The following is a 13,874-nucleotide window of genomic DNA, read 5'->3' as shown; positions in this document are numbered from 1 at the left end:
TTAATTAAAATAGTGGTATGGGGGTGCTTGTCTGTAATCCCAGCTTTGAGAATTTAGAGATGGGAAAAGCAGAAGTTCAATGCCAAGCAGCCTGGTCTATGTGAGACTGTTTCAGAAAAACTGAGAGAGAAAAAAATTAACTTCTCCTACTCTTTTTATGAGAAAGATAGTATCATTACAACTTAAGCTGTAAAAGTTAACTCGGGTCTTTAGAGCCATGGGAGTGAGCTCTAAATAGCGTCCTACTCCAAGTTTGCATTGGACATTGGAGAGAGAAGGCCTTGTGAGCCCCTGACTGCCTATGCTCAGTTCATAGCAGTGACCAGAGGAAAGCCCCGTTACATCACCTGATTCAAAGGACCTTCATTTTATTGTTATTACATGTATGTGATGTGTAGGATTGGAGATGCATATGTTTCAGGCATGTGTGTGGAGGTCATAGGACAACTCTGTAGAATTGGTTTCCCCTTCTACCTTTACATGGGTCCCAGGGATTAAACTCACGTTGTCAGGCTTAGGCAGCAAGAGCTTACACTATAAGCTAACCACCTCACCTCTCGGAAACACGAGCTCTCTTTTTTATTTGTTTGTTTGAGATATTCTCACTGAGTGGTCTATGACTATGTGGACCACAGTGGCCTCAAATGCATAGAGATTGCTCTGCCTCCTGAGTGCTAGGATTAGATGCCTAGCCAGTACATTATGGCCAGATCAGGAGTTCTTAACCAAAGGATTGCCTAGTGTTAGTGGCAGAGTTACAAATGAGATTCTATTCTAATTAAATTTAAATTTACACTAAAGTAGTATTTTTCCAAAGTCAGGAGTAGTTAATACAAGGTCCTCATCTATATCATTTTTTTGTTTTCCTTTTTGTTTATTTGATATCCGGTGTTGCTTGTTATGTAATTCCAACAGATCCAAAGTGGCATTCGTTGTGCCCGTGCTCCCAAGTGCTGGGATCACAGATAAGAACCACCTATCCAACTTCCATTTGTAGCTAGTAAATCTTAAAATTTCTTAAATTAATCTTTAAATTAAATCCTTATTTAAATCTTTCAAAGGACTAAGGAATTGTTAAATGCTGAAATAATTTTTGTCAGCAGCAATATTGAAATACTTCCTGACATTGGGGTTTTATCTTGCACATACATGCCTGAGGCCATGGGACTGACAAAATTAGCTATTGTTCTTGATTTAATTCAAGGAATCATAATGTGCATTTTTTTCTTCCTGAAAAAAAAAATAACATACAGGTACAAATATAAAGCTATAAATGAGCCTGTTAATAAAAGGCTGCAGATGAGCGCGTAAGAGCAGTTCTCTTCACCTGTTCTGACCTCAGCTGGGGAAGCAAGCGGTAGAGCTGAGTCAGCACAAAGCAGGCGTGGCCGTGGGCAGCACAGCCAAACTAACTGCATGCATTACTTGGCCGGTTTTACCTATTGTCTGGCCTGCCTGGGATCATCAGCATTGTTTTATAGCAACCACAGGACAGGCTGAAAATGACACTGAGACAGCTGCTAGGTAACTTAGAACCTCCTGGTCCTGTCTCTAAAGTGAGAGTTAGCCAGTTGGTCCATGGCTTCTGTGAGAAGCACTAGGTTAATACATCTTCACTTCCATGGCTTCTGTGAGAAGCACTGGGTTAATTATCTTCACTTTTTCCCCTTTACTCATCTGCAGCTTCTGTTTATGTTCTGGGGTTTTCACTAAAAGTGAGGAGCCATATGTAGGCCACACAGGGGAAGAACCAACCCACTGTTTGCACTGGTGAGGAAGAGCTTATCTCTGCCCCATAAATGAGGTTCCATTAAGTTGAGCAGAACTTTCAGGTGTTTAGTCCGTAGTTGATGTTTGCTCTGTGGTCGCTTGGCGGCTGGGTTCATTTGTGTGGTCTCTGTTTCAGCCCTATCACTTACTCCTGGGAAGGGGGTAAGTTGATATCTGAAAATGATGACTTTGAAGATATGGTGGTTACAAGAGAAGATTATGAAGAAAATGGACATAGTGTCTGTGAAGAAAAATTTGATATTTAAGAAATATTTCTGAAGCCGGGCAGTGGTGACGCATGCCTTTAATCCCAGCACTTCGGAGGCAGAGGCAGTTGGATTTCCGAGTTCGAGGCCAGCTTGGTCTACAGAGTGTGTACCAGGACAACCAGAGCTACACAGAGAAACCCTGTCTCAAGAAAACAAACAAAAAAAAAGAAAGAAAAAAGAAAGAAAGAAACATACATTTCTGAAAGGCTTGGAAAGTTTATTTCAAAGTTCCCTTTATAGGGGGTTAAGAACTATGTTACTTTTCATCATAAGATAAAGTCTTGAGCTTATGTAACTATTCTGAGTCATGGCTGATGTGCACAGGCTCCTTACATGGGTTATTACAGTAAAGTGCCATGTTTCATTAAGTAGCTAGACTACTAAACAATACTATACTGTTCCTGAGAATAGATTATTTTTCATGAGAAAGTGAAAGAGCAAATGTTTAGTTCTTCATACTTGAAAACTAGATTGAAGCATCTCACCCATCAGTTTTCCTTAGAAGATACTTTGTGTAGTTTTGACTGTTTAGCTAAAGTATTTACAGACTATCAAGATTTTGCTGTCTTAGAACTAAGTATTTTATTTAAAGTTTGTTATTCTTTTCTGTACCTAATAAAATTTGAAAGGTTGATATTAAATATGTTTGTAATATTTATTTTTTACTTAGTGAAAGCCTGAAAGAGTACAGATATCTGTAATGTTTGTGGTCACCACTTTTTTTCAGAAATGTACTACTTTGCTGTAGATGTTCTTTTATGTGACCCATAGTCAACTTATTAAGATGACTAATATTATAAGACTTATTATAAGATGCTTGCCGGGCAGTGGTGGCACACACCTTTAATCCGAGCACTTGGGAGGCAGAGGCAGGTGGATCTCTCAGTTCGAGGCCAGCCTGGTCTACAGAGTGAGTTCCAGGATAGCCAGGGCTACACAGAGAAACCCTGTCTCAAAAAACCAAAAAAAAAAAAAAAAAGATAAGATGCTTAGTGACTATACTCTTGCCAAGCATGCTCAAAGCCCTGTGTCTGAGCTCTGCATTTCCAAAATAATAGCTTTCCAATTTAAGGAATGAGTTTGTAATTTCCTTGAGTTAAAACATGGCATCTTGGAAGGAACTCTAGGAGAACCAAAAAAGAGGCTCATTGAGACTCAAAAACCATACAACTCAGAAGTCCCAAAAAGTCCCTAATGCTTAGCAGAAGAGGCACCAAGACCTCTTCTTTCCCAGCACTGAGAACATACTTTCTGACCTGCAAGTCATGTAGAGTGCTCCCAAGGTTTCAGCTTTTTCTGAGTTGTTACCTATGCTGACATGGGCTTTCAGTGACACAGCTGCCTCTGAGACATCTGTGCCGCCATACCTAACCCCTCATTCAGATTCCTGTAAGTAACCCCAGTAAACTCCTTGGTTCACCAAGTTGGACTTGGGCAATATTGTTACTTTATCTGTTGTCCATTCCCTACCTGGGATTTGTAGATATTTATGCCTCGCCCAGAATAGTGTCACACAACACAGTGAATGGGTCAGAGAAGGTGCTGAGACTGCATGAGCAACAGAAAGATCACATGGGGGTCCTGTATCTGTAGAGGTCAGAACTGCCCAAAACATAAAAAGCTTGTGCCCTACCACAAGGCTGGATAGCTGCATAAAGGATGAAACTACATCCTATCTCTTTACCTGCAACTCCAGATGGATCAAGGACCTCCACATAAGACCTGATCCTGGAATCTGTTAAAGGAGAAAGTAGGAAATATGTTTGTTTCTACACTGCACAGAAAAGAACTTTATGAACAGAACCTAGCAGCACAGACATCAGGACTAACCATTGACAAATGGAACCTTGTGAAGTTAAAAAAAAAACTTGTATAGCGTAGGTCACCATCATTTGGTGAAGAGGCAACCTACAAGAATGGGGATAAAAAGAAACCTTTGTTAGCTGTATGTCTGCTGGAAGGTTAGTGTTTAACATACATAAAGTCATGCACCTTTAATTCTAGCGCTCGGGAGGCAGAGGCAGTGGATCTTTGAGTTCAAGGCCAGCCTGGTCTACAGAGCTAGTTCCAGGATAGCCATGGCTATACAAAGAAATCCAGTCTCTAAAAACCAACCAAACAGAACTAGAAAAAATGTCCTATATGTCTATTACTACTTTGGAAGTGCTATGTTCTTTCTGAAAACAAACAAAAAAATCCTTATTGTTTCAAGTCAGTGCAAGAGAAAATTCAAAGACTCAAGTCAGTGCACGCTGATGCAATTAAAAGAGGTCTTTGAATAAAGGTTTTTCTAACCTATTCTATGTGCTTTGCAACTTGAGAAACAATGTTTGGTTTCAGATTTTCCAACTTCATCCCAGCAAATAGATTCCTTATGTCTAGAAGAAGAGCTTCACTGGATAACTGGCATTCTAGACAATTCTGGTGCAGATAGACTCTTGCCATATGGTCAACAACACTTGCCTACAAAGAGACACTTATTAAAATAGCCTACCTCATGAAAGATGTGTGCCTGTGCTTCATTTGTTTTGAGACAGGTTCTTGGTATTCTGTCTAGGGAGAGAGCCTGAGGGTTCTAGGCTCTGACTGCCAAGATGGGAAAAGTGCTAGCTGCATCACTCTGCTGCTTTGAACCAGTGTAAACCATCACAGTGGACTGTATACTTTTAAACTGTGAGCAAGAATAAATCCTCTCTTAAAAACAAAGTCTCGGGCTGGCGAGATGGCTTAGTGGTTAAGAGCACCAACTGCTTTACTGAAGGTCCTGAGTTCAAATCCCAGCAACCACATGGTGGCTCACAACCATCCGTAACGAGATCTGACACCCTCTTCTGGAGTGTCTGAAGACAGCTACAGTGTACTTATATATAATAAATAAATACATCTTAAAAAAACAAAACAAAACACAGTTTCTCGCCGGGGCGGTGGTGGTGCATGCCTTTAATCCCAGCACTTGGGAGGCAGAGCAGGTGGATTTCTGAGTTTGAGGCCAGCCTGGTCTACAGAGTGAGTTCCAGGACAGCCAGGGATACACAGAGAAACCCTGTCTTGAAAAAAAAAAATAAAGAAAAAAAATACAGAACAAGACAGCAAAGCAGACATTACACACCCATAACCTCCCAAACACACACACACACACACACACACACACACTCACACGCACACACACACACACACACACACACACACACATCCCACAGATAGACACCAGACATATACAGCAAACAGATGGGATAGACAAAGAGCACAGACACCAGAGAGAGGTGCATCACACAGGGAAATAATGAGCTCAAATCTGTGTCCATTGTTGGTCTAAATTATTCCAAGACAAAGAGTTGTTGGATGTGACATCAATACAGTACACCAGACTTTGGATATTTTCATGTGCATTCCTTTGAGACAGGTTCTCTCACTGAACCTGGAGCTAGGCTGGCAGTTAGCAAACCCCAGTGATCCTCCTGTCTCTGCCCCTAATTGTTGTAGAAATTTTTAATCCCAATTTGGGGTTTCTACTCTGCCTTAATCATCCAGGTCCCGAATAAAAGACACACAACTTTTATTATTTACAATAAGCCTCAATCAGAACAATAGCTAGGCAGATATCTATCCTCTATGCTATTAAAATCTATTTTCTATTGATAACCACAAGTTATTACTTACTAAAGTTCATCTGGGCTGCTCTTAACTCCAACTGGCCAGCCCTCGGGACATGTTTTCTTTGTTTGTTTGTTTGTTTTGTTTGTTTGTTTGTTTTGAGACAGGGTTTCTCTGTATAGCCCTGGCTGTCCTAGAACTCACTCTGTAGACCAGGCTGGCCTCGAACTCAGAAATCTGCCTGCCTCTGCCTCCCAAGTGCTGGGATTAAAGGTGTGTGCCACCACTGCTGGCTGGACATGTTTTCTTAAATCCTAACCCATGGCAACTTTCTCTTCCTCCTTACTTTCTTCTCTCACTTGTGGTTCTCCTCTGACCTCCCACAGACCCAGGGACCCTAAAACCCATCTATGTCTCTTCTGCTCAGCTATTAGCTGTCGGCATCTTTATTCAACAGAAATAATTTGGGGTTGGGGAAAGATCACATAGCTTTACTTGGGTCTATGAGAGGACTCTCTTGTCTCTGGGGCAACCAGGTCTTGCATTACAATATCAGCAAAAGACCAAACCTCAATACCTAATAGTCCTGTGATTTCAGGTATGTACAACTATACTTGGCTTTTAAAAATATATATATACATATATATATATATAATGTATATGAGTACACTGTAGCTGCCTTCAGATACACCAGAAGAGGGCATCAGATCTCATTAGAGATGGTTGTGAGCCTCCATGTGGTTGCTGGGAATTGAACTCAGAACCACTGGAAGAGCAGTCAGCACTCTTAGCCACTGATCTAGCTCTCCAGCCCCAAGTACTTTTATTGTATTTTATGTGAATGTATATATCTCTGTGCAGCACATGTGCACCCAGTGCTTTCAGAGGTCAGAAGAGAGCACTGGATGTCCTGCAGCTAGAGTTAAACACAGCTGTGAGCCACCATGTGGATGCTGGGAATTGAACTCAGAACCTCTGGAAGAACAGCCAGTGCGCTAAACCACTGAGCCAACTCTCCAGGCCCATACTTGGTTTTTTAGATAGAAGCCTAGGATTCACATTTATGCAGCAAGTACCCTTACCTGCCTCCCATTCCTTTGTTGACCTTAAAGGTAGCATACAAAGTAATGGGTTTCATTATGGTATTTCCATAAACATGTCTGTATACTTTTAATTAGGAGACTGACTCTAACTAAGCACTCAAATCCAAGACAAATGAAACAGCTTTCATATAAAAAGTTGAAACTGATACCAACTCAGTGAGTTTCTTAAGCATTTACATTTGAAACTCCAGTTTCCTCATGACTAGCGACCAAAACATGCAATTACAAAATGCTTTCTTTTTCTCTGCAACTTTCAGTGGAAATTGAATCTGTAACTTATGCCACTTTAAGAGAATGGTGCCAGAGAGTGAACTAGCCAGTGTGACAGAGAGCAAGGAAACTGTGAGGGTAAACAAGAGGGAAGGGGGTTGGGGGGAGAGGCTGAGAAAATGCGAAGGAAAGAAGGAAAAACATAAAAAACTCCAAGCACCAAGAGGGCTAGAGGGAGTAAGCAAAATTGTGGTTTTTAGATACTTATGATTTTAAAATATTTAGTTTAGTTTTTTTTTAAACCTTCTACCTAAATAATGTTTAAAAGATTTATTTATTTTACATACATGTGTGTGATGCTTACATGTATGCATGTGTACCATATACATGCATGAATGTGTGTCTGGGGTCACCCAATGAAGCCATAAGAGGGCATCAGATCCCCTGTAATTGGAGTTACAGATGGCTGTAAACTGTCATGTGGGTGCTGGGAACTGAACCTAGGCCCTCAGAAAGAGCTGCAAGTGCTCCCACCTGCTGAGCCATCCCTCCAGTCCTCTGATCCTCTATTTTTACACCAATGATTCACAGTCATTAAGTTCCACCTCAAGGGAAAGGATGAGATAATATTACCCTAAGGAAAATGTCTATTTTGTCCAGAGAGCTCAGGCAAGAAATGGGAAAAAGGACTTAAGGAAATGTACTGTACCCTCAATAAGTATTTAGTGTGCAGTACTAACAACATAAATGACTCAGCAGAGGCAAAAGCTAACTTGCACTCGTTTTAAATTTTTAAAGAATTATTGATTTATGCATTTGGGTATATATATGTATATATATGTACACATATAAGTATATTTGGAAAGATCATCAGATACACACACACACACACACAAAGGATATGTACATATGTATTTATCTACATAAATACATACACACCAGAAGAGGGCATTAGATCCCACTACGGATGGTTGTGAGCCACCATGTAGTTGCTGGGACTTGAACTCAGGACCTCTGGAAGAGCATGACTACTCTTAACTGCTGAGCCATCTCTCCAGCCCTTGCATACCTTGTTAGAGATAACATTTTTAAACAAGATTCTACAAACATGTTTGAAGACCATCCTCCCTCTCAGAGCCAACACCACCACCCAGCAACAGTTTGTGTTTACAGATTGTAGCGTTTTGCCTCAGAAATGTTAGTCTAAAGCTTCTGGGTGGTATTTTTTGAAATTCTTAGTTTCCTGTTGTTGTTGTTGCTTTGTATCAGAGAGATGCTGGGGTTATTATTAATTTAATTTTAATTTCAAAGCTCCAGCTGGTGAAGACAGAGAGTCATCTCCCCACTCTGTTTCTCACACTCCTAGTCTGTCAAGGGTTGGCAAGTGTGAAACCTTAGAAAAGAAAGCAAAAGCAAAAGCAAACCAAACAAAAACACCCTCCCCTCAAAACCTTTGGGGAAGTGAGTTGGAAAAAAGTCAATAACCAACTAAAAAGCCTTGTGGCACTTGTCTCTGAGCAGCAGGATTTTTAAAACAATGGGAAGGGCAGGTAAGTCCTAGCCATTGTTAATCCCACTGAAGAGAGTAAAGACCATTACCCAAACTCTTGGGTCAATTTATGAAAGCCTTATTTTCTGTAAGACAGTGTTGTCTATCTTCCTAATGCGGGTCTGAGATACTAGCATCAGATACAGGAGAAGGTGGGGTTTATATTAGCCCCCCCCAAATTGTAAGGCTGGGGAGGGGTTCCAAAGGTTTTTGATTATATAGGAACTTGACAAAAACTTTTCAAAATTATTTGGCAGAACATCTTATCAGGGTGGAGGCTAGGGTGTAAGGTGTGGAACATGTCAATAGATCAAGACCTGGTAACATTTAATTTTTACAGAAAATGGGAGGGAATTTATTTCGACATTGTAGTAAGATGGCTTCTTATCTTAAGATGAAGTCAGGCTGGTCCACCACCACCAGAAGTGTTTTAAATCAATGCTCGTGTATTTTAAGTAACCAAATATATGGAAAAGAGATACAGCATAAAGCATTAGAGATATTTTTTTTAAATTATTTGTGTAATTAAAACAAGTTCACAATTTTACTGAATAAGAGAGGAAATCAAAATAATTAAACTCTCTAGGGAAAAATATTGCTGGATAACTTTTTGTTACATTTTTTAAAATATCCATTAGGAATGGGTTCTCAATGCTGGCCTTAAACTTGCTCTGTAGTACCAGGTTCCAGGAGACATACTAATTTGCTCAAGTAAGGAAACTACATCTGGTATAGCAGCTGCAAGTGGAGTTACTACCTGATTTAGTTTTTGATAGTCAACTTATATTCTCCATGATCTATCTGTCTTCTGCACTGCCCAGATAGGAGAGTTAAAGGGAGTTATGGGAACCACCATCCCTAAATCTTTCAAGTCCTTGATGGTGGCACTAATAATTTCTGTACTTCCTCCAAGAATACAATACTGCTTTTGGTTCACTATTTTCTTTGGCAGAGGTAACTCTAAAGGCTTCCATTTAGCCCTTTCAACCATAATAGCCCTCATTACATAGGTCAGGGAACCAATGTGAGAATCTTGCCAACTTCTAAGTATATCTGTCTTAATTATACATTCTGGACCTGGGGAAATAACCACAGGATGAGTTTGAGGACCAATTGATGTACTGTGAGTCGGACATCAGCCAAAACTCCATAAATCACCTGTCCTCCATAAGCCCCTACTGTAACTAGAGGGCTATCATGTTTCTTGGGATCTGCTAGAATCAGTGTCAATTCAGAACCAGTATCCAGTAGACCCCAGAAAGTCTGATTATTTCCTTTCCCCCAGTGTACACTTAACCCTTGTAAAAGGCCATAGGTCCCCCTGAGGAAAAACTGGAGACAGACTAAGAACAAAACTTTTAGGTATCTTATCAAGATCTTTCCTCAGGGGAACCTGGCCACCATTTCTTTCAAGGGGTTCTGGGTCTGCAAACTGGCTCAAGTCTGGAAATTGATTCACTGGCTGAGATTGCCTTTTGCCATGATCCAATGTAGCCTTCCTTAATTTGTTTGAGAGTTTTCTGGCTTATACAGATCAAACAGAAATGCAGTAGGTTTCCTATCTATTTGGTACATGGAAACACCATGACTGATTAGTCAGTACCAAAGGTCCATACGAGTCATGCCATTATAAAATTCACTTCACCTGTGCTGACCATTATGTGTTAGGTCATTATGAACATAGTTTAGTCTACACTGCCCATTATAATCACTTCGATTACCCTGCTACCTTGGGGCCCGACTAAACCTATTGTATTTAATTCATCCAGCTGAGCAGCAACATCTCCAGCCCTAAGGTCTGGCACAAGGAAAAGAACAAGAACAAAACTCTTCAAGTGTGCTGGTGCCCCTCTCACCAGTTTGCATCTTATAGGATTCATGAAGGGCATATCTTCTGGACTTTCCCATTGTTGAGGATTAGGTTTTACACAGTGTATCCAATCTAGCATTGCAATTTCCCTGAGCCTTAAAATCCTTTGTTAACAATAAACCAGGGAATATTAGGCATCTCCAACTCCTTTTCAGTGGGCCATCTTGTGATAAACACTTCAGCCAACCATTCAAACAAACTTCAGACACCTTTTTTAATTGTGCAAACTTCCATGTTTAACCTAGAATCTCCACTCAGAGGGCCCATGCCAATAAACTCAGCCTGACCTAGTTTTATGTTCCCTCCACCATATCCCACACCCTTAAAATCTATTCCCACACATATTCCCCAGACTTCTGCTTGAATGAATTAGCAAACTCGATAAGCTCCTTAGTAATGTAGTGCATTTCCTCATGGACTACACTTTGTACCTCCCCTCTAGGGGCCTGCTTTGCCTTGAATCTGGTTATAGGTCTAGAGGCAAGTAATGGTGGGCCTTGAGGAACATCAGTATTGTCTTGCCTGGTATTTTCTTCAGAGAAAGAAAAAAATCACTGCTTGTTTATCAGACAATGAAGGATTAATTTCCTCAGGTGAAAGGGCAATATTTCAAGGGGTGGGGCGGAAAGTGCTACTTCCTCAGGTGAGATAAATCCTTAAGAATCTGAGGATTCAAAGTTCTTACGCCCTTACTTTAATTGCTGACACCCTCTGAGGCTGAGACATGAATTTTTGCTGTAATTCAGCCAACCTTATAATGAGGGCTTTGGTTTGATTTTCTGTAACTCTAGCTCTACGGCTGCTGGAGAGAGGATTCTCTTCAAGGGCACACTTAGAAATCTTTAGATTGTTCATCGGCATCTGGAGCCATTCAATTCTGTCACAAAGCTCATTCCTTCCCTCTATCAATTTGTCCAGAGATGCTAAGAGCAATGAGCCAGCAAAATCATTTTTCCTTATTTCCCACCAAACTGTAGGAAGTTTCACATACCAGGTCACCTAATCCATTGCCAGTCACAACTGATGGGTCAAGATAACCAAACTTCTTCAAGTTTGGAATATAGTTTCCACCACAGGCCTTCAGTATTCTCTGAGTTCCAGGAGAGTGTATCTGGAGAGGTTTCAGTCATTGAAGGTGCTGGTGAATTGGAAGCTCATTCCAGATATGTAAAAGGTTCCTTACACTTCTGTTCCTCCAGAACTACCTCTGCTACTCTGCCCTCCGTTAGGGTTTCCATTGCTGTAAAGAGACAGCATCATGACCAAGGCCGCTCTTTTTTTTTTAAGGTTTATTTATTTTATGTGAGTACACTGTAGCTGTACAGATGGTTGTGAGCCTTCATGTGGTTATTGGGAATTGAATTTTAGAACCTCTGCTGGCTCCAGTTAGCCCCGCTTGCTCTGGCCCAAAGATTTATTTATTATTATATATAAGTACACTGTAGCTGTCTTCTAACACACCAGAAGAGGGCACCAGATCCCATTACAGATGGTTGTGAGCCACCATGTGGTTGCTGGGATTTGAACTCAGGACCTTCGGAAGAGTAGTCAGTGCTCTTATCCACTGAGCCATCTTGCTAGCCCGACCAAGGTCACTCTTATAAGGACAACATTTAATTGGGACTGGCTTACACTTTCAGAGGTTCAGTCTATTATCATCATGGCAGGAACATGGCAGCTTCCAGGCAGGCATAGTGCTGGAGAATCTGAGCATTCCACATCTTCATAAGAAGGCAAACAAGAGAAGGCTGTCTTCCTCCTAGGAGGAAGCTCTCAAAGCCCACCCACGGTGACACACTTCCTCCAACAAGGTAACCAATCCAAATTGCCACAGTTGCATAGCAAGCTCAGCATTCCTGAGCTACATGAACCACTCAAACACCCACTAATAATTATTAATAATTAATAATAATAAATGAGAAAGCTGGAATTGTAAGACCCTGTTGAGCCTTAGTTTACCGGAGACCCCCTGAGTGAACCAAATGGAGCTTGATCGAGGCAAAAAGCAAGAGAATTTTTATTGTTCCAGTGCACTGGGGCCATCCCAGACCCAAAGGAGAGGAGGCGACCCGCACAGCTTGTTCAGTGAGCTTTTATACAATTTTCAGGGCAGCAGCCATTAGACATAATGTAATTGGCAAAACAGTGTGACTTTTTAAACTGACTGGTCTTCAGGGAATGAGGTGGCAAGGACTTCCCTTGTCTGAAGGTGGGCAGAGGTTCGACCTTCGGAAAGTGTCCACACCTGCAGGTTGGTTCTCACCCTGGGGTCTGAGGAATGTTAATTAGCTTCTCCCTCCCGGAGGGGCAGAAGTTCTATCACCTTCCCAAAGTTCCTGAGCTTACTTTATTAAGCTCCACAGAAATTCCTGGCCTCCTGGTGTTTTTCTGAGATGTTCCTGTTTACTCCATTCTCACAGAATCAATGCCTGACATCTGGGTCTTCTTCACTTAGAAGCTTCTTAATTTTTTTTTTTTTTTTCCAGAGACAGGGTTTCTCTGTGTAGCTCTGGCTGTCCTGGAACTCACTCTGTAGACCAGGCTGGCCTCAAACTCAGAAATCTGCTTGCCTCTGCTTCCCAAGTGCTGGGATTAAAGGCGTGTGCCACTACCGCCTGGAGCTTATTTTCATACTAACCATATCTGATAAGGTAAATTGTATCTACATCAAAACAGGGATTCTTAAGTACTTAATATGATTTTTTTTTCTTGTCATGAATTTAACATAGGAAAAATACATTTATTTTAAGTCAAACAGTAGAGGAAGATTACAGAGGGGATTGGGAGGGGTGGGTGGTGGAAGACCGGGGAATATAAAGAGTAGGAAATATTTTTACTATTCTTAAACCTGATTTTCTGCCTTTGTCCATGTACTCTATTTGAACTTAGGTTAATGAAGTGTTAAAGAAACGCTTGTCTGGAAAAACAGTGTTTACTCATATTTTGAGGATGCTATGTGCCTGGAGAGCTTTAGATCATCATCATGTGATCTATTTGTAAATGGTGGCTCTAAAATTGAAACATTTTCTTAAATTGGGTCAATACTCCCTTTCCAACTTTGGATGTACCAAAAGTAATTCTAGATAGCAACATTAGCCTGGGGCTATAGTTCCTTTGCTCACAAGGTTACAGAGGCAACTTCTTAGTCACTGGGGAAAAAGCCTGTGTATAGGCAGGCAGTGCCTTCACCTGGATCCCATTCATTCTTATTTTATACATCCTTTTCCTCTTTCTTTTACAAGTTTTGTTGCTGGGCATAAGATCTAGAACTTCATGTGTGCTAAGCAACTGCTGCTGTACCACTGAGTGATACATCCCACCCTTGCCCCCCCAAGTACCTTTTTTTCTTTTCTTTTTTAAAAGACTTATTTATTTCAATTATGTGGGTGGGTACACTGTTGCTATCTTCAGACACACCAGAAGAGGGCATCGAATCTTCATTACAGGTGGTTGTGAGGCACCATGTGGTTGCTGGAAATTGAACTCAGGACTTCTGGAAGAACAGTCAG

At 41.0% G+C, this 13,874-nt stretch overlaps 1 protein-coding gene across 6 annotated transcripts in view; it reads left to right on the top strand.

Moving 5' to 3' along the window:
* Actr6 (actin related protein 6) overlaps positions 1 to 2,682 on the top strand; it is a 20,397-nt gene extending 17,715 nt beyond the window's left edge. For all 6 annotated transcript variants that reach the window (XM_031349908.1, XM_031349909.1, XM_031349913.1 and 3 more), the window contains one exon: positions 1,907 to 2,682. In XM_031349908.1, the coding sequence (XP_031205768.1) occupies positions 1,907 to 2,036 (130 nt within the window). In that variant the 3' untranslated portion in view covers positions 2,037 to 2,682. The remainder of the gene's footprint in view (positions 1 to 1,906) is intronic.
* The last annotated feature ends 11,192 nt before the right edge of the window (positions 2,683 to 13,874 follow it).

The sequence above is a fragment of the Mastomys coucha genome, unplaced genomic scaffold (assembly GCF_008632895.1).
Source record: "Mastomys coucha isolate ucsf_1 unplaced genomic scaffold, UCSF_Mcou_1 pScaffold4, whole genome shotgun sequence".
NCBI lineage: Eukaryota > Metazoa > Chordata > Mammalia > Rodentia > Muridae > Mastomys > Mastomys coucha.
This window is presented reverse-complemented; position numbering and strand designations above follow the sequence as displayed.